Source organism: Taurulus bubalis, assembly GCF_910589615.1.
Source record: "Taurulus bubalis genome assembly, chromosome: 5".
NCBI lineage: Eukaryota > Metazoa > Chordata > Actinopteri > Perciformes > Cottidae > Taurulus > Taurulus bubalis.
In genome coordinates this window covers 24230642-24252404 of record NC_136593.1, presented here as the reverse complement: position 1 = coordinate 24252404, position 21763 = coordinate 24230642, and the positions used below count along the sequence as shown (strand labels likewise).

The 21763-nt window shown below is 42.1% G+C and overlaps 1 protein-coding gene across 1 annotated transcript in view; it reads left to right on the top strand.

Annotated features, from left to right (window-relative positions):
• The window catches only part of nfasca (neurofascin homolog (chicken) a), a gene marked incomplete at both ends in the record, with an annotated part of 51794 nt that overhangs the window by 19562 nt on the left and 10469 nt on the right, over positions 1–21763 (top strand). The window contains 19 exons of the mRNA XM_079217722.1: positions 347–458; positions 575–741; positions 2007–2154; positions 2650–2774; positions 3465–3503; positions 4096–4197; positions 4737–4934; positions 5474–5544; positions 5775–5997; positions 6164–6279; positions 6445–6655; positions 7208–7330; positions 8067–8240; positions 10252–10278; positions 13179–13445; positions 14077–14199; positions 18998–19144; positions 20030–20158; positions 21425–21460. Of these exons, the coding sequence (XP_079073848.1) occupies positions 347–458; positions 575–741; positions 2007–2154; positions 2650–2774; positions 3465–3503; positions 4096–4197; positions 4737–4934; positions 5474–5544; positions 5775–5997; positions 6164–6279; positions 6445–6655; positions 7208–7330; positions 8067–8240; positions 10252–10278; positions 13179–13445; positions 14077–14199; positions 18998–19144; positions 20030–20158; positions 21425–21460 (2538 nt within the window). The remainder of the gene's footprint in view (positions 1–346; positions 459–574; positions 742–2006; positions 2155–2649; positions 2775–3464; positions 3504–4095; positions 4198–4736; positions 4935–5473; positions 5545–5774; positions 5998–6163; positions 6280–6444; positions 6656–7207; positions 7331–8066; positions 8241–10251; positions 10279–13178; positions 13446–14076; positions 14200–18997; positions 19145–20029; positions 20159–21424; positions 21461–21763) is intronic.

The following is a 21763-nucleotide window of genomic DNA, read 5'->3' as shown; positions in this document are numbered from 1 at the left end:
ATAATGAATATTACTATGAAATACTCTGTATAAAAAAAAGCAAACATAATTACCCTAAAGTATGTGAATACACTGCTATTTAACTGTAACCAGTTCAAATTGGACATTTAAAATGTTGAAATTGCATACAAATTAAATCTAATCTACGAAGCCTTTTACACAGAGGATATTGTGACATGTTCCAGATAGAAAGCACAGGTGTAGATGATGACATTTTGATTCCATGTCACTGCTTCAGTACCTCGTATGGTGCACACCAGCTGACTGTCACAAACGTGTGACTGGTGCAGAGCCCTGGTAAGTGATGTCCTGGTGACGGCGTCATCCTCTGTCTCTCTCTTTGCAGACATGCCTCCGAGGATGCTGGGCCCTAAAAACCAGTTGATCAAAGTCATAGAGAACAACCGCACCTTCCTCGACTGTCCCTTCTTCGGGTCTCCTCTGCCAGACCTACGCTGGTGAGCATCGAAAGCTCTAATACTGGTTTTGGCATCAACCTCTGTAAACCCACAAGCACAACATGCATACAGCGATACTTTATCATTCATATTCCCCGTGCTTTCTGTGCCTGCAGGTTTAAGAATGGACAGGGCAGTGGGCTGGACGGAGGTCACTACCGCGTCTACATCAACGGCACCCTGGAGATCAAACGGGCCCGAGCAGAAGACGAGGGCACCTACACCTGTGTGGCCAACAGCATGCTGGGCACGGCCGAGAACCAGGTCCGCCTAGAGGTCAAAGGTCAGTCTTTACATCTCTGCTGACAGGGCGTGCTAAAACTCTCAACGAAGCTGAATCTTTCAACTCCAAATTGAGTTGTTATTACATCATACATTGTTCAACAGGTTTTACATGGGTTCCCATTGCATGTCCCTTATTTCTTTTCCTTGTGCCAAACAGCCTGCACTGTTGGATCGTGCCTTTAATTCAACTTGAGCCTACTAATAGCTACATTTGTATTCACACTACATTACAGTATATTCCCATATAGCATTCAGGGTAGAGCTGAACTGAAACAATTTCAACAGATCCATTCATCTGCCAAGGCGACGTGATAGCTTTTCATTCTTCAGTATGTTTTGTCAAGTCAAACGGGAAGGAGAGATCCTCATCTTTAGAGAGCATCCGTGAGTTCAGCATGTGTTCGAAGAATCTGCCGCCCGAGATTACGTTCAATTCCCCCGGTCCAGGAATTGGGATGTTCTTATTCTGCACGGACATTGTTGGACGGTGAATGAACGGAACACAGGACTTTAACACTGATAACATTACATTTACTCCAAAACAGATTCGCCAATGCAAAGAAGTTGTGTAGGAATGTCATCATGTCTCTGTGTCGTGGACTTCTGTGGCAGGAGGAGTACGACATCCATCCAGACTCAATTTATTATTCCGTCCGTCCATCCAGCCGTACCTACGTACTGTCCAGTCCATCCTTGTGGACGCGATATCTCGGGAATGCATGGAGGGAAATTCTTAAAATTTGCCTCAAACGTCCACAAGGACCAACTGATTCAAAAAACATTTCTAACTCAAGAATTTATATCCGAATCATGACAATTCTACACAAATTAATTGATGACATTTTGGACAGACATTACATTTCATTTCATTTAGCTGACGCTTTTATCCAAAGCGACGTACATGTCTGCTCTATACACCGTAGACACAGCAACGGGGAGCATTTGAGGTTAAGTGTCTTGCTCAAGGACGCAACGACATGGATGTAAACTGACCTGGTTGGTGCATCTCACCAGTTGTAGGACCTGTGGTAGAATAAGAGATTTTGAACGTGGCCTTGCAGTCATATGAAAGTATTTTGGTGTGAGTGAGCGTTTTGGAAAAGAGTGTGTCTCATCCCACACTGATTTTCCTGGATGTTAACGTAGAATGTGTGTGTGTGTGTGTGTGTGTGTGTGTGTGTGTGTGTGTGTGTGTGTGTGTGTGTGTGTGTGTGTGTGTGTGTGTGTGTGTGTGCGCACCCCTTCAACCTCATTCCCGCTCAGAGCCGACTCGTATCGTTCGAGTCCCGGAGCACCGGTCGGCCGTCAGGGGCTCCCTGGCTCGCTTCGACTGTAAGGTGAAGTCTGATCCCAGCCTGCCCATCACCGTGGCCTGGACCAAGGACGACAAGCCTCTGTCCCTGGGCTGGAGGTAATGGCACACTCTGACCCTGAAACACCTCTGGTGCTCCTGTCCTGCACCTGTATGTAAAGTCAAAAACACCGACTACTGTACCATGTCAGTATTTTAACTGAGGGAAAATAATCCAAGCAAAGCTGTCATTTAACAACAGTAAATGTTTATAATTCTCTGAAAAAATCAATGGAATTGGTGTTAAGTGAAATATTAGATATTTTGAATTTCACTCTCAATGCAACCTGGATCATGTCACATGCAGATAATTATAATTAATTTTAGTTGTGTGGGAATGTAGTTTAGTAGGAGACAGGTTATGAGACAGGTTATGACACACACCAATAACTTATCTGAGAGAGGAAATAGAGCTACAACATGTCATACGATGAGAAATACCACTTTTTTGTCAGTTGTTTGATTTTAGAATTGAACGACTGATTGATTTTATGCAGATGTCAGCTTAAGATGTGTTTTTAAAGCTTGAATCCTTTCTCTGTGTTTGTCTCCCAGGCTGAGGAAAGACGGGGAGTCGCTGCTCATTCCCAATGTGAACGAGGGGGACGAGGGAACCTACACCTGCACTGTTACATCTGAGATAGACCAGGACTCAGCCTCAGCCCGCCTCACGGTGTTAGGTACACTCACATGCAGAAGGCTGCTGGAGCCAATGGCTAATTTAGAATTTATTTATTTATTTATTAAAGGACTTTTATGTAAAAGAATAAGATATTCTCTGAGCCCAAATAAACCACAGTACTTGTTTAATTCTAGATGATCTATGATACAGTATCAGTGTATGTATTTTGATTTGTCTGTAAAGAAACTACAAACTACAGCTGCCAGTTGAACGTAGTAAAGTAAAAGTTAATATATCCCCATTTGTCTACCGCTAAATTACGAATCCTTACAATGACACATTTGAGTTGAGGACATCTGCAACACAAACAGACCAAAACAAGTATTTTTAGGTTATCATTTGAGAGATATGCAATGTTTTTCCCCCCTGAAATCTGCCACTTTAATCTTCACCAGTTTTGTCCGGTAAATGTACCACTTTATTTTTGAAAATTGAGAATTTTCTCTCTGAATATTAACCTCCCTCCCCTTTCTACCCCACCCCTCCCTTATTATTTTTTATTTTTTACCAACAATAACCCTAATATTGCTTCATACAACTGGAGCTTTGTGAAGCTGACTTATATTAATACAGTGTGTACTAAATGACTTGTTAACCATTGTGCTCCCTTGCTGATAACTGATTGGTAGACTAACCTGCACACTCTAACCTTTATACCCACTTCCTGCTCCTTGACCCCGTCCCACAGAGGAAGCCTCCCTCAACCCCTCTAGTGCCTTGCCTCCAGGTAACACACGGCTCCGGTGGAATTCTCTCTTTCTTTTCACTCACGTCCTCATTTTTCTTCCGTTTACTTTTTGTCCTCCATCTAAACGTGTGCCTTTTCTGTACGACACTATTTTTTTTTAATACAATGGATATTATTTCATTATGTGCCAAAGATGATTCTGTCTGTGTGTGTGTGTGTGTGAAAGGAGTGTTTAATACGGAGTGGATTGTTACATGCATGCACCACAAAACATCCCGTCAAGTCATTTAATCTCACAGTGAGTCTGATGATGTTTTGTCCAGTTTGGAACCACATTCCCACTCATTCTAATTTGTTTGTGGATATTATTATTAGACTAGTTATTCTCATTTATCCTCATTTCACTGGGCGATGCATGTATTAACCATTTCCTGAAATGTCCTGAGAGTGAACTGGGAGGAGATTTGGAGGTTCTATTAAGTGTTATAATCTTAAATTAAGATTGACTGACTGATAGAGTCCAGGATAGATGACATTATACAGTATGAGTGCTGCTGCATGCCTACGGTTGTGTGTGTTTGTATCTCTTTTTTCCATGTCTAAAGTCCGGTTATTCCCTGTTTCTCTGCAGACCGTCCAGACCCTCCCGTGGAACTGGATCTGTCAGACCCCACAGCCCGCAGCGTTCGCCTCACCTGGATCCCCGAAAACGACCACCGGAGCCCAGTTAAGGGTCAGTATATTCTGTACACACACACAGACACGTCTCATTTCCCTGGACATCCTGGATGAGGATTATATTACACTGGCATCCTCACATTTCTCTCTAAATTTGTCATTGTCTCATAGTGGCCTGACACGCCAGGAGCAGTAAAGTGCTTCCTGTAGGGAGATTGTGTGGCTAAAGGAGAGATAAAAAGGGGGTGAAGTTCGTCCCAGGTCTCCAAGCTCAGTAAATAAATAATAATGAAGGCATGCAGAAATAGAAATACTCATTACTGAAGAAATGAGATACATTTTAATATGTCATCCATCTGAGAAACAAGGGGCCTATTACTTATACAAGGATCATTATAATTTGTATTTATAGGAAGGGTTGTCAAATTAATGTAAGAGGCTCATTAAACTAAAAATGATGAATACATGAAGCTGCAGGAGATCCTTCCTACCTGCTGAACCCCTTCAAGGACTCCATGAAAGCCCCTCGATCTCCACTGCTTAACAATAAGGGGTCTGTCTGCCTATTATCATGCCTGTTGTGTATCTGTGCAGAATTCCTGGTCCAGTTTGAGGAGAACCGCTGGGAGCCGGGCCGGTGGCAGAACCTGTCCACATACCCCGGAGACCTCAACTCTGTCATCCTGCAGCTCGCCCCCTACGCCAACTACCAGTTCAGGGTCATCGCCATCAACGCAGTGGGCCAGAGTCAGCCCAGCCGGCCCTCGCCTCGGTACCTGTCCAACGGAGCTGGTGAGGAGCGGCTCACACACTCAGCGAGTGCAGTTTATATACTGTCGTATACAGACACATTTCTGGTACTTTAACTATCATTTTGTTGACTGAAGGACTGACTTCAGGTCACGACTCCCTAACTCCATCTTGTAAGAAAAGATTTGATTTTGGTTATTTGTTATATTATATACTATTATGGTGTATGTTGTTATAATTTGGGTATCATATTAATGTTCACATCATTCAATGTTTCATTCAAATTGCTCATTTCTATTTCTAATCAATATTGTTATACTTCATATAATATATTGTCCTTTTCACTTTTTAGTTTTCGGCCTTTCTCTAATTATCTGTGCTATTTCTGTCCTTGTGCTGGTGTAACACTGGGGATCAATACAGGCTTATCTCAACATACATTATCACACACATTTAAAGACAACTGTAAGTAAGCCTTAGGTTTCTCAGGTGGTGTTAAGACAACTCTGTGCCCGAGGACATGGGATTAGTTGCAGTTAATGTTGTTCAATCTGAGTGAATTTTCGTTATTTTACATCCAGCCCCAGATGCCATCCCCAGAGGTCTACGAGGATGGGGATCCAAGAAGGACAATATGGAGATCACCTGGGAGGTAAGACGTGCACAAGGCCGGAAATGACAATTTATGAGATTCCTGTTGAATTTATGTAGCCTGAAGACAGTAGTTTAAATAGTAGTATTGTGTAAGTGAGAAGAACAGCAGTGTTGACTGATTGGTTGGGTGTTATGTTCTTTTCATGTCTTAAAAGTTCAAACAAACCCAAACTAAATCTTACTTTCAGTCAGTGTGCATTTCACAGCTTCTGGTCTTCTTTTCTCCAGCCTCTGCTTAATCTGGAGAGGAACGGGCCAAACCTGCACTACAGCGTGTGGTGGAGGCGGAAGGATTTGGGAGAGCAGTGGAGTAACGTGACCACGGAGGACTCCAAACATGTCATCCACAACACAGAGACCTACATGCCTTACGAGATCAAAGTCCAGGCCAGGAATGAGTTTGGACAGGGACCTGAGTCTAATGTGGTCGTTGGCTACTCTGGAGAGGACAGTGAGTAGAGACTCAATGGGTATCCGTTTGGGAAAGACCGCACCAGACCAAACCTCTCACAATGTCATCAGTGGATCTTTTCACTTTGATTTGAAAGCAATTTGTTCTTCTTCCTGCATAACTTTCCCACTATTCACACATACTTTGTCCCATTTTGCGTGTTCAGAGCCCACCGACGCTCCCACTGACCTGCGGGTGTCAAAGGTTGACAGCACCAAGGCCAACTTGCACTGGAAGCCCGTGGACCTGAGCTCTGTGCTGGGAGAGTTCAAGGAGTACAGGGTGAGACTGGCTGTGTTTTTGTAAAAATTGATAGTGAAGTTATTGCAGAGATGGTCTGAAAGTAGATCCTTAGTTTTCTCGCTATTTCTCCGGTTTAATTAATGTCCTCGCCCCACTTCTGCACTGCTGACCCATTAAACCATTTCTCATCCTTCTGCCTTTCAGCTGTACTACTGGCGGGAGTCCAGTCTGGTTCCTGGTCTGGTGGTCAGTAAGGAGAAGAAGACCAAAGGTTTCTACAGCATCGTGGCTGAGCCGTCCGGCATCCTCAGCGACCTGGTGCCCTACTCAAAATACAAGATGTTCCTGGTTGTGGCCAACAACAACTTTGAGGGTCCACCTAGCAACACGGTGGAGATCACCACCAAGGAGGGAGGTGAGGACGCGGCCCTCGCAAACTCGTATATTACATCCAAGACTAGCGAGGCAGTGGCTCACAAAACTCATGGTTCAGATCATATCAGGGTCTGGAGTCACGGATTAGATCAGCAGAAAAAAAGGATAATAAACATAACTTTTAGAGGTGTGCCAATTATTGTTGGAGTTGTTTTGTTTTGTTAAACAGCTGGTCTACAAGGCCCCCACTTAGTTTTTTCATCACCATCCAAAGAAATCATTTCAACTGCGCCGAAGTCAATGTAAACCGTCATTCAAATTCTAAATATTCTTCTTCTACTTTGTTTCAGTAATCTGTCTTGGCTATCTGCATATAAACATGCAATTCAAATGCTAACTAAACAACATATTTTTTTCATAAGTATTTTGAATGATGTGTTATAAACTCCTCAGAGCTGGTGTTGCTGTTAGCTCTGGTGCTGCTAACGTCAGCGCCTAGAAAGCATTAACGTCGATGTGTGTGTGTGTGTGTGTGTGTGTGTGTGTGTGTGTGTGTGTGTGTGTGTGTGTGTGTGTGTGTGTGTGTGTGTAGTGCCAGATGCTCCGAGGTTTTTCAGGATTAACCGGAGAACCTTTGACACCATCCACCTTGAATGGGACAAACCTCTGGAGCCCAACGGCATTCTGATTGGATACCAGCTCAAGTACCAAACAGGTGAGCTGCGCTGATGCTCTCAAACACAAACTATTCACACAAAGGTACCAACTGTCAAACCTTCACACAGAAAGCATTTTTTGACTTGGTGCTTCCACTTGGTCATGATTTGCTAAAAAATTAGGAACTTTAGTGCCTAAGTTATACTTGTGAGTGTGCAAAGTTCACTGCAGGTGATGTACATGTCTTCCTCACAGGGTCTACGTGAAGATTCAGTGCTTGGACACCAATTTGTTGTGATCGCACAGACAGGCCGCATTGCCCCAACACTACAAGTGTATAACATAGTATAACATATAGTATAACATAGTATAACAGTAGTATAACAATACAAGTGGTAGCAATAGACTGTGCATGTGGATTGCTTCCTCCAAGTGGAATCCAGAAATGATTATAAACAGAACTACTATGCGTCCGTGGAGTATAATTAGGGCTAATTTTTTGGGGGGATATTTGTTTTGTTTTATAGTTTTGATTTGAGAAATTGTTTTTGGAACAGGCAGCTCTACAACACATTGAACCAAACCAGTTTAACTCTGTTGACAAGTCTACAGTTGCTGCAATACCAGACTCCCCCATGAGATGAATTGGGAATTATTCTGATCGCAAGCCAACCCATCTGTCTCTCTCTCTCATTCTTGTGTGTGTGTGTGTTTGTGTGTGTGTGTGTGTGTGTGTGTGTGTGTGTGTGTGTGTGTGTGTGTGTGTGTGTGTGTGTGTGTGTGTGTGTGTGCAGTCAATGGCTCCAGAGTGGGTCGTCCCCAGTTGGAGACTCTCCCTCCTAACGTGACAGCCTTTAACGTCCGCATGCCGGACCGATCCACCCGCTACAAGTTGTACCTGTCAGCGCTCACCCAGGTGGGATCCGGGGAGGTCTATGCAGAGGAGTCCCCTCACTTCGCCAATGAAGGTGAGTCTTTCTACATTTGACGATGAGCTATGAGGTATGAGAGCTACAGACAGAAGTGGGGAGTTGAACAGTGATGAAAGGCAGTAAGAATCAAATCTTATTCAATTCAAGTTATTTTGTGTAGCCCATTATCACAAATTTGCGTCACAGGACTTTACAATCTGTACACATACGACATCCTCGGACCTTTGACCCTCACATCGGAACAGGAAAAACTCCCCCCAAAAACCCTTTAACAGGGAGAAAAGGGGAAGAGACCTTTGAGAGAGCAACAGAGGAGGATCCCTACATCAGGATGGGCAGAAGTACATGTGGGCACGTGTCATGTGTACAGAATGAACAACACAAGAGTTACAACACAGTCAATGCTTTTCATTGAACACATTTCACTACATCAAGTTGAAATTGGCCTTGAAGTAGATAATAGATTACGATATTTAGAAGTTCAACAGGACCATTTCTGACCCTCGTTACCACTATAGTTACTGGAATTGTCCCTTTCACACAACGTGTCCAGTGTTGTCTCCTAACTCTGAACCTTCACTCTGCTGCATTGCGTTTTTCACTTTATAATTACACCGTTTCCAGCCCTCACTGTGTGTCTACATGGGGAGAATCACTGTGTGTGAGAGACGGAGACACAGAAGTAGAAAGTAAATGAGGTCGTTGCCCTTTAGTGAACACTGGCCTCTTTGTCAGGGTATCAGATGGAGAGAGAACTGCTCTTTCTTTGATGGATGACATTATCAGAACACCAACAGTGTGACTCACATACAGACACACACATTGACTCACAGCTGGATCAGAGGAGGATCAGAATTCGCCACTTCCATTATTAACACATTTACATTTTTTTTTACAGTCATGAATAAATCTACACCTGACAATTTGCATTTGCCAAAACATAGACAATGGAACTTGTGGCACAGTTATAGAAATCACTAACGCATGTAACCTCCTGACCAGCCATGTGTAACTATAAGCATGCGTTTGTCATTCTAAAATATCTACACGCTGTTATCCACATTAGACTCATCATTCAACACTAAAAGCCTGTGTGTTGTTCGCTAAACATTCCAAGACCACACTTATCAATCAATCGATTATAAATCACCTGCACCCAGAATGCACCTGTGAAAACATCTGTCACCAATTATATCACTTAGAAAGCAGAGCTTGAACACTGTGAATAGGATTCAGGTTTGTTCATTGGTGTGAACAACAACGGAGGCTAATTAGAGTACGTTTCTACCTAAAAACCTGTGAAGCTAACATTAGCAGAGTACGTTAGCACATTGAGCACTTATATGCTATGCTAGCTACTGGAGGCACAGAATGTGTACACATGCTGCTTTAGATTGTCATGTCTTCTGTCTCCATCTCCAGGTGATGTGGTGGTTCACTTTTACACTGTGATCTGAGCTTTACCTTCTATCTTTATCTTAAACCTGTTTTCACTAATGAACCAGTATGACATGCTGATATGTCCTTCAAACACAGATTGCAGATCTTCTGTATTTAGAATAAACCCACTGCCTGTGTGTTCATTGTCTAAATGTACAGCATGCAATGAAAAAGCCAAAGTCTCAAAATAATAGTGGTTTATACTCAGCACATCAGTGGGCAGTTGGCATGCGGAGAGATACATTTTTTGGGAGTTTTTTGTGCAGAATTGTGATGCAGCAAGACTATTTCTTAAATAGTTCATATAGTTTCGATTGAAGCGTTTGCTCTTGTGAATGTACATGATTTTGTTGCGAAATTTAATTTGAAAAACTCACAAGGGAGAATAACTGTGTAACTCACACTGTGAGCAGTTTTCCTCAGGACTTTTCCTTCAGTAGAAAGTATAGTTCCAAAGAGAAGTCTGACGGAGGCCGACACCTCTGAACCTGAGCACCATTGGTGGGGAATGAGAGCCTCCCAGCTGCTGCCTTGTGCTTGTTGTCCCTCTGTGTCTCTCTCACACCTCTCCCCTGTCTCCTGTCTCCACCTCTCTTTTTGTTGGCAGACAACCTTACTGACTCTACAGCTCTAGGTAATGGGGAATGAGAAGTGCAGTGTGCCTGCAGCCTGTCCCCTCCCTCCATGTCTGTCTCTCTATCTGTCCATCTGTCCATCTTAACACTGAGCAGCAGGGCAGTCCGTCTTTATTCTATTACCCACTGAAGTGCACTTCTACCTCCACCTGCAGCTTACACTGGTGGGCAACAGAGGGAGAGCTTAACTACTTTTACATGCTCATATATATATATATATATATATATATATATATATATATATATATATATATATATATATATATATATATATACTTTCTTTATTCATGCAAGGCCTGTGTATGGCCTCAAGGAAGCTATTCCATGTCTGAATATTACAACCACGACGACCACATTTACAAAACTAAGTTATTCATGATTTATGAAAGTGTAAAATGTTTGACAAAACCAGACTGAATGCCATTAGTTATGGATATAGATGTTGATGTGCAGGCTCACTAGTTAAACAGTTATACAATATATATCATTATATACAGCCATTTATTATTGGGATGAACCTTTGGACCTTTAGTTGGTCCTCAAACAACTTGACCTTGTGCTTGTAAAACATTGTTGACATCAGCAACTTTGCGAACTGATTGGATACTCACATAGTACTCACATAAGACTGCATCTAATAGTTGTTTTATAATTGATTCATGTATTGTTTCCAATTTAGACTAGTTTAAACTCAGTTTAAAAAGCCAATACAAATCAAAATAAATAAACAAATCAAAATTGATGTTTTTCTGCTATTGGACTGAACTGCTGTCTACGCTGCATTTTCTTCCTTTCATCTTCATCACCTCTTCATCCTCCCCCCTGTGTGTAAAGCTGCTGTTTGCCTGCTGCTGTGTGCTGTCAGGGATTGAAGGTTTTGCTGTCTGACTCACACGCTAAGTGAGTGAAACATACACACCCAGTGATTTGAAAATGACCTTTAACCTATGATTCCTACACCGATCCCTGATAGCGCACCTGTACAATGCAATCTCTCAACGGCCTCTTCCTGTCTGCCATGAGACGCAACTTAGCCTTGCGTGGCGGCTCATGCGTTTAGTTTTTCAGTCATCGTCATTGGATACAATGTCATGATGACACTGCTCTTTAGGGAGTGTGTGTGTGTGTGTGTGTGTGTGTGTGTGTGTGGATGGGAGGATGAATGATGTGACTGTTGAGTGTACTGAGGATGACACACAAACAACACTCCATCAGCAGTTGGCTTGCGCACTCACTCACCGGCTTGATCGCCTTCGCTTCTGAGCTTTTCTCAAAGGTCATGTCACTCTGCCATCTTTGTCCACTGCTCCTGTTCATTTGGTCCGTTTCTACACACAGTACTGGTGATGACAGGTAAGGCTGTTTGGAGCTTTGGGCTGAACAGGCTCACCTTTCGGGTCTGTGACGGCTCCTGAACATGCCGGTGTTCCCATCATCCCGTCGTACTTTCTCTTTCCCTCCCATGGCGGTCTGACGGCATGCTTGGTATCCGGCTCGGTGATACAAGCATGCTGGCCACGGGTTTGGGGCCGTTGTATGATGAAATGTTCGGGGTGGGGCCATCATATTAGTAATGGATCCTTTAACTGACTAGAGATGACCTCAACTTCACGGTACAGAATGAGTGAACACTTACAGTGGGCTGGTTCCCAACGTGAGCGGAGCCTGAACCCCACAAGAGGGCACCAGAGTGTCACAACAGGCACGAAGGAGATGAGACCAGGCCAGGATGCATTCTTTTTTGTCCTAAGTTATGAGTTATATTGCTTACTATCTAATCAAACAGCAAGTAAAAAATACCTGAGTTGATGCCAGTTTCGATACCTTACCTTACTTTTTTCGGTTGTTGTTTTTTTAAAGTATTGATGTCTGATATTTTTAGCAAACCCTCCAAATAGCCTGTATCTGCATGATAAAAATACTGCAAAAGAGAAAAAAGAACTGTAATCACAGCTGCTACTTTAATTAAATGTGACAGAACTACATCAAATGTGTTATATTTTTCCGTCAGTGACACGTGTGTGCAATAGATGTCCGTAAAGGACGAGAACGAGGTCTGTAGGTGTATCCCATGAGGTCATCTTGGTCAATACAGGACAGGAGCAATACCTAAAGGGGCATTCTGGACTATTTAAATTGCATTTCCATAAAAATCTGGGGATAAAGGGGTCAAAATGGAAGCAGCAGAGGTTGGGATATCTTGGCTTTCAGTCCCTAGAGAAAATGCTGGATCCTACATTTCCCATAATGAAACCAATATCACAATTTTTCTTTGACCTACGAATTTCAAACTCCATGTTTGTAATCTTAAAGTCTAAATTGAGGTAACCCCAGATGACATCTTCAGCGGTTGTTCTCTCAGATTTTACAAAGTCCAGTCGATTCTAGTCATGTTCCTCTGGCTCCTCCAGAGCTCGAACCATCTCGCTCTGCCTCAGCCTGAGTAGTACATCCCATAATGAGGAAACTAACGTATGTTTAATTTTACTAGTGGGGTGCCGCTTTAAATGCAACACAAATACTTGATGAAACATTTTGGGCTTCTCCAAACCAGCTCTCATTAAATACAGTAATACAGTATGCCCTTTCAGGGTAACGTTGTAATATCAGCACCTGTCCCCTTGGTGGCAGTGGAAGCTAAGTCCATGCAGGACACTGGTGAAGTGTGTGTGGATCCCAGCAGAGACGAAGTGGGAAACACTCAAATGAATACTGTGATCATGTATTGACTCGTGGTGCCTTGGTAAAGCGCGTGATGCTGCTGGTGAGGAATTCAGCTCCGGGCCTCGTGGACTCTCTCCCGTGTGTGTCACTGTGTGTGTCACTGTGTGTGTGTCTGTTTGATGTTGCTGCTGCCTTGTCTTTAACCCTCTGCTCTCTCCCTCCTCCTCCCTTGTAGTCGAGCTTACGGACGCCTCCTTGGCTTCGGCTTTCTCACCTACTCCTCCTCCTCTCGCTCCTCTTCCTCCTACTACCATCGCTCCTACAACCATTAGTACCTCAACTTCTGCCACTCCAACTTCTACTACTACTACTACTTCTACTACTTCTACTACTACTACTGCTACTACTACTACTTCTTCTACCACCACTACAACCGAGGCGACCACTACCACCACGACTCCTGAGCTGATCACCTTCAAGCGTACCGATCAGAACGTGTTGGGTACATGCTGTTGTCCCACTGTGGTTTCTATTATCTTTCTATTGTTTTTAGTCGACCATGAATGTCTTCATGGATATCAAAAGACAATTGTCTTCTCCCACCTGACCAAACAGGAGACCACATCAGGGCTGCATTCCGATAAGCTGTGCTGTACCTTCCGTACAAAGAGTGGGGAATTACTTCAGAATATTGGGATGTAGCCAGCAACTATCCTCCTGGTCAGGAAGTGAGAATCCAAACTTTTCTTTATGATTTAATGGATGTTGATTAGTGTAAAGGTCTTGGAGAGAGTATCCTTCAACACTTTAGAGTGATGAAGGTTGTACTACTGGCAGAGCTCACCCTTTTTTTTTTTGTTTTTAGTCCACTCTAAACCAGAAGTAAGCATTGCAACTTAATGTTTCATGAACTGAAAAATCCTCTGGACTCTTCTCATGAGGAACTTTTCTGTCCATGAACATATACCATTTACTTCTGGTTTTGAGCATCATTCTTGTAGATAGACTCCCTTAGTGCCAGCACCATGCATAGGTCTGAATAGAGCCCTGTGCATGATTGTTGTAACTGTGCAATCTCTGCCCTTTGCCCGTGACCTTTAACCCTTTACCCTTGACCCCTCCCCCTTGTGTAGTGGTCCGTGGGCGGGAGATCTGGAATCTGACGGCGGAGCCTAACAGTAACTACGTTAACGTCAGCTGGAGACACAACTTCCCGCCCGGCAGCAGCGAGTTTGTGCTAGAGTTCACACTGGACAGTAAGAAACCAGACCAAGCCTTAGCTGAGCTAAAGCAAGAGCTAGATCTAAACTTCTGTATTAAACGCTAAAACAGCAGAGCAGTGAAGTGATACAAAGTCAAAAGGAGCAGGAGAAAACCGTGGACAATACTTTAAAGATCAGGAAAAACACTTGTATCAAAACAGATCTAAAATCTATGAAAAGATGGAGGCACTAATGGTAATGTACTAGACTCTACAGTTTTGGTCGGTTTTAGACTTGACCAGCTCTCATTTCTCATAAATCCGCACTATCAACATATTTTTTTATCAACATTGGGCCAAATGTCTGTGTATAATGTAGTTTTCTGGTTATAGTTATGAACAGTTCCCATCAGCTATAGTGCATTTGAGCACCTTTTAACCGACTGCTTTGATATCCAGCCCTGTGAAATGTGCACGTGAAAAGGCTTCGCCACGCACGTTATAACCATGTCAACTTTACAAGAACACAATTTGCCAAATTTGCGTGATATTTTGCTTGTTGTGGGGTTATCTCCCAAAGTGGCAAATAAACCCAACCTGATTAATGTACTTCAAAAGAGATGATCATTTTCTAATGTTATATTTAGCGACTAACAAAATCCAGTTGTCAAAGACTTGATTGTTAATCTTTTTCAGTGCTGGGGATTAGAGAAGTGACAGGATGTGAAAGACACCTTGATCTACAGCAGCACTCACTCAGTTCAATTTTATTCACAGACATCCCCACTACACGGAAATGTCATTATCTGGCCAAACTATGTTTCCCTCTTGAATGAAATTCAATCCTGTTAGCAGCACACTTTTGATTACGATTACAATATGGAATAATGGAAAAAACTAAAGAATGATTCAGGAGCTTTCTCATTAAATAATTGATGCCTTTTTCTTTTGTACAGACTTCAATTACACCTCAATGGCAGGTTGTTGTTATTCCTTGCTCTAGGGCTTTACTGAAATGCGTCCTTGTCTTATTCATGTCCAAAGCAGCCTTAGTGGAGAGCTCTTTTAGGCAACAAAACAAGCAACTAATGAGGCCAGAACATTCAGAGGGAACAGAGGACATAAGTAAAAAAGAAAAAGAAGAAGCCTGTTCACCTTTTTTTAAATGTCATCAGCCGATTGGATGGGCTTATTGGTGGGCATTCCACAGAATCTCACCAGAGATAACCTTTGACTGCAGCAGCTGCTCAGTTCGCCTGTTGTTTTACTTTTTATTAAAGTATGTGTGTGTTTGCACATAAAAATCTCGATCTGTAAAAAAGAAAATCAGAAGCCACAACCTACCACAGTCTGCGTTTGAGTGTGTCCTTCTCTCTGTGTATCTCTGTCTGATCTTTATATGTCGGGATATGTTGATCACCGTCATGTCACCACTACTTTCTTGTGCAGTGCTCCATCACAATGGTTACTTTCTACACGCTGCCTGCTTCCAATGCTCCTGTGCTCTGTGAATGAGCTGCTCGGCTTGCTTTGTCTGAACCGCTCTTTGAATGTGTCACTTCTTTGGCCATCACGCTTGCATAATCACTTCTTTTGCTTTGGACTGGGTGTTGAGCAGCCTTTGAGTCTGCTTTTAAAAAAACACATCATCCCTCCATTTCTGGAATCCCAGGACTTGTTGAGATTGGATAGTCCAGCACTTATAGGCTCTCTGTTATTGCTCTCTACCAATTCAACAGCCTGTGATCTTTCATCAAGAATGGAAAGAAGGGAGGATGTATTTTTCATGTACTTGGGCAGCGGCTTTAATTCTTAATGATGTCTGAATGTGGACAGAAAGAGAAAGGGAGAGCGGGAGGGAGGAGAGGGGGATGATGAGACTGATCTAATGGTTTCTACCCCTCCCACCGCTCCCCTGTTCTCCAAGGTCAAATCTGAAAGCTTTGACTCTAAGTGAAGAGTAGCAGGAGGCCTGTGACGCTCGCCCACCTCCCGTCGTCATCCCCTTATCCTCCCCCTGTCTCCCTGACTGGGATGCAGAGGTCGCTGCATGTCTGTCAGAGGAAGGTTTAGGATGATCCGGTGGCATGAAACAGAAAACTGGGTAGACTTGAGAATTATTGCAAAAGGAAAGAAAAAGTGAATCATTTTAAGGGCTAGGAGCTGTAATGTGTCCATTTATATAGTTACATATTTATATTCCAACTTTGATATTTAAAAAAAAACAGCAGTAAAAGTAAGCTTCTTGAATTGAATCACAAGTGTCACCGAATTTCATTTAAAGTTAGATTTAACCAATTTTACTATCAGTCTTTTTGATGATGAACTGGTAAAAATACTAGTACTTTGTAGTACTATCCTGTACTCTTGATTATTTGATGTCCATGATGCATAATTTGCATTTCAGAAGATTCATAATATAATACAGGATTTTATTTTTATTTCAACTAAATAAAAAAATGTGCTCGATTTAAAACAGGCTTCATATCACTGGCATTTCACATATTTCTAATTTCAAGATATTTTAACAAGTCACTGCTCTGTTGAACACGTCTTCTTCCACGTTTGGCTGTTTCTTAATGAATTGAGTATGAAGGACATTCCACAGCCTAATCCATAAACAGCACAGCTACCATAACTTAAACTGAAATGATGCTGCATTTGCTGCACGCATATTTAACATTGATATCCTTCCAGCTGCTCAAAGGGCATAATCCCTCATGTTCCTGGTGCGCTTTAAACATCTAAAACATCTGCAGACAGTGTTAAATTCTAAGCACCAATCAAAAGAGCGGCAAAGTAGAGGCGAGAAGACTTCATTAGTGAATGAAAACAGTATTTGTGCTTGAAAGAGAAAGTGAGAGCAGAAGAGTGGTGACAGGACTCTGCTGCTGTACTGATGGAATTAGGGCTGTGTGAAATATGCATAATTCTCAACTTTTTTATCCTGCCTTAATTAAGACTCTGACATTGTTCGAATACTAACTTTAATTTTAGTATTTACCCGATTGTCATTCTGTGAGGCGTCAGTATAACAAAACAAAATGTCAACGCATGGTCACAATGTAACAACGTAAAAGATTTAACAAGGGAACAATGTAACAACGCAACGCAACAATGTAAGCATGTAACAGCACAATATACCAACACAACGTAACAATGTAAACATGTACCAGCACAATATATCAACATAATGTAACAATAAAAGCATATAACAGCACAATATATCAACATAATGTAACAATATAAGCATACAACAGCACAATATACCAACGCAACGCAACAATGTAAGCATGTAACAACGCAACGTAACAAATTAACAATGTATCAACAAAACAATGTAAGCATGTAACAACGCAACGTAACAAATTAACAATGTATCAACAAAACAATGTAAACACGTAACAACGCAACGTAACAAATTAACAATGTATCAACAAAACAATGTAAACATGTAACAACGTAATAAATAATAATAAAAGTAACAACGCAACTAGCGTGATTACATAACAACAACTTTCTTATGTTAGATTAAGATACAAGCGTGAAAACTCTACGTAACAAGAGTAAAGTCAGACCCAAGCAGTGGTCTCCTGGTTGAAGGTCCCGTTTGTCCTACCACTCCTACCCACTCTTAGTGGGCTTTCTTACTTGTTATTATACCACGTAACTTCAGACTATGTAACTTTCAACAATGGTCGCTCGAAATACATGTTACTTGTTCTGCATGTCGTTAGTTGAACTCCGCCCCTTCAGAAACCTACAAAGCCCATATATCTTCCTGGCATCTGGGCTGCAATAAAAATATATTTGAATAATTTTTGTCGTCACCAAAAAACACAAGATCACCATGCTGTACTAATACTAAACCTCAGCCTTGGCATCACTCATAGCACTATATTTAAGTATATAAAACAGGACTGGCATGTCTTGTCGTCTGCATTAGCCGCTTTGCTTGGCTGGGTTTAGGGCTGGGGACAATAGCATGGCTTTGGAATGAGTTCTGTTAGATGACATCAACCTTGACGAATGGTTGACAGCATGGTGCATGATGTCACCGCCTCGTGCTGCCCCTCCTCTCACTGCAACCTCAGAGTCATGCCCATAGCTCGGCCATGCCATGACCGACATGTCTTTCCTCAGGAAAGATGCAGGTTGCTGTTTTTTTATTTTATTTCGGAGATAAGTGTGGGCCTGTAAATGATTGAGACCAACCAATGCTTTGCCACCTTCAACCCCCACGTTACCCAAGATGGTGAATTTAAATTCTCCCCGGTCTGAAGTTCACAGTGCAATTCAATTAAATTCAGTTTATTTTGTGTAGCCCAAGATTACAAATTTGGGGCTTTACAATCTGTATACATACGACATTCCTGTCCCGGGACCTTACATCGGCTCAGGAAAAACTCCCCCCAAAAAATAGAAGAAAAAAACCTTTTATAGGGAAAAAAGGAAGAAACCAGTGCAGTGGGTGTGCCTGAAGGAACACCTGCTCCATGAGTCCCTCTTCTTCTTCCCTTACCATTTTAAAATTTTAGACAAAAAGAGACATACCAGAATGTGTCAGCTGCACTGAGCTTCAAAAAGTTGCAGCTCATACATAATGGCTAGACGTACTAAACCCCGCCATGGGTATGCTTCTAAACTGTAAAGAGGTGGATCTTAATTATGGAGATGGCCACTGCATTGTTATCAGCCTCAATTCACTTCAGCGACCCTGCTCTGACTCAGAGAAGCCAGTCTCGCAGCAAAGCATCGTGATGCCGTGACTCTTGCGAGTCAGCGCAGCCTTTACTGTGGAGCGAAGGCCACACCCTCTGGAGTGTGATTGGCCCCTTTCTTGTGTCTTCAAGGCGACAAGTCGGTGAAATATGTATCGAAACAGCAGCCCCCTGTTACAGTGGCGGATCTGATCGCAGGCGCCACGTACCAACTGAGGGTTTACTCCCACGAGCTCAACAGCGTCAGCAGCGACTCTTTCATCTTTAAGACCAATACAGGTGAGGCGCCACCTGGCCAGGTGGAACCGGGGTTCCAGCCAGGTGGGCTACTTTGGCTGCAAGTCTGTCAGTATTTGTTTCTACTGTAACTCAGTCAAAGTTGGGTGAGTTACTATGTTTTTTTTGCATGTTCTCCCAACGGTAAACTCAAGTGAGTCAGGATAAGACTTCTATATTTGGATGTCATCAACTTTGACTTGGTTGTCTTTATGAACAGTATCTAATGTACGAGTGGAAGTACAAGTTACATTCCTGTGAGATGGAACTTTGTGAATTATCAGACTTTCTCTTCTGACAGGTAGACGCTCATATTGTTCACAAATGTACCTCCAGGTTCCTCTTTGATTAGTTTGCATGGATATGAGTATATTAATAGGTTGTATATACTGCAGTGCAGCTTCAGATCTTTATGAACTTGAGACATATACTCTGGTAAGTATGATGGACAATGGCATGTATTCTAATTCAGTGCTAATATCTGTAACATTTCATCGGTATACTGGCATTATGGTGTTTTTTCAGGTTGTACTGAAATTCTTTCTGGGAAGCAATAACTATTTTCACATCACAAACCCTCGGACCCCACCTCAAATTCACACACTGTGAATTCGGAAAGAAGACAAACACATTATTGTTATAGATCCTGGATATGTGTTCGGGGCCAATGATGAGATGTCGGTTCTGACTTGTTGACGTCTACCGAGAGCTATGCGATGAGAACAGCTTGTCTGATGCGCTAGCTGTGATTGTGGTCCAGAAAAACACTCACTGTGTGTCTACTCTTCTCTCTCTTCCCCTGTGTGTGTGTGTGTGTGTGTGTGTGTGTGTGTGTGTGTGTGTGTGTGTGTGTGTGTGTGTGTGTGTGTGTTCTGCGTATGCCTCCAGCCTACATAGACCAGGTAGACATAGCCACTCAAGGCTGGTTCATTGGCCTGATGTGTGCCATCGCCCTCATCATACTCATCCTCCTCATCGTCTGCTTCATCAAGAGAAGTCGCGGCGGCAAATACCCAGGTAAGGCCCCCGACCGAGGCTTCCACACCCACTAGAGGACCAACATTAACCCCACACAGCTTATAAAATGGATTGAAGCGACATCAACACAGTAGCAAAGTGGATGAACTCAGTATTCTTCCCATTGTACACCTTCGTGGTAATTTTCCAATATTAATAGGTGGTGTTATGGCGATGAATATACATATTGCATTCTTATTGTATTCATCAGAAAATAGTTTTGACAGTTTGGTAGATTAAATTCCTCTGATTGCTCGAGTTCTAGAAGTCAGAACCGTTTCTTCACTGTAATCCAGGAACAAAACATGCCATTGTATTCACTGAATTGTTCAAAAATGTATTACTAAAACAGGGAGTCGATTTCATTTACTGAATCAAGCTCTAAGCTCTTTCTGTGAGGACCAACACAGCAGCAGAATTGGACATTTTCTGATTGATGTTTTTACCAAACTCAGTAGTTAGCGCTGAAGTGATTACTGAATTGAGATTTTGATAGCAAAGTAAATAATGGGCAGAGCTGACTTCTCTTTTGAACATAAAGCTGCAGTTTGTAACCTTAATAAAAAATAACGTTGCATCATATCTGCTCAAACCGTCACGACAGAAGTACATGAGACATATAATCTGTGAGAAAATCAGTTTCTTTGCTCCTATTTTTGCTCATTTGCACGATTCCACCGCTTCAAAAGAAAAACAACGAAATGATGGCCTTAATTTGGAAATATCTCTTTTTACATGTGGTGGGATATCTAGGCAGTAGTCTCTTGTTATGAAGATAAGTTTCCTACTTTGTTCCATTACAAGCCCCTGTGATCAATGCATTCCAGATGGCTACTGCATTTATTTGGAAGTTGTTAAGTTCATGAACTGTTTTGAAACTTTATTGTGCTAGATGTATTCATTATGAGGGAAAACAACAGACCAATAGTCAAAATGTCAGCACCCGTTTTTAATCAGTTGGCAAAGAAAATGAAAAAGTCACGACACAGCAAACAGCACAACAACACAACTGGCGGCTATTTACCAGGTCAAGATGCACTTACATGACAAACAGGATGCTTGTGTAACATTTGATCAAATACCTCAGTTAATATATTTATTACTCCCCAAAAAACGAAAACTAAAAACTCTATTTTCCTTGTTCAGACAAATATTATAAAATAGTCGTCCTGCAACATGGATGCTGATCTACAATATGTGATGATTCAATGCTTTGGAACAAAAGAAGTTGTCATGTTGATGTTTTGCAGTTTCTATAATGTCTAGGTGGCGGTTGCGTGACTGGTTTTGCAAAATATCTGGGTAGGTGCTGTAAAAGTGAAGAACTAACACCTAATAATGTCAAATAAGAGCTCCCACAAGTGTTTGAAGCACTGACACCTTACAAACCAACCCAATGTTCTTTAACTGCTACTAAAACTGTCTTGCAAGTCTCTTGAAAGGTGCACTGTGTTCCTAATATATACTACTGAATACGTGAATTGCTGAGGCAGAAAACAATAGAAAAGCAGTCACGTGGAAACACGTTTTCACCTTTTCAATTTTAAATGGCAGCAATTTAAATAAAGTCTTTCAGCAAGCATCTTGTATCGTGTCCTTTTGGTA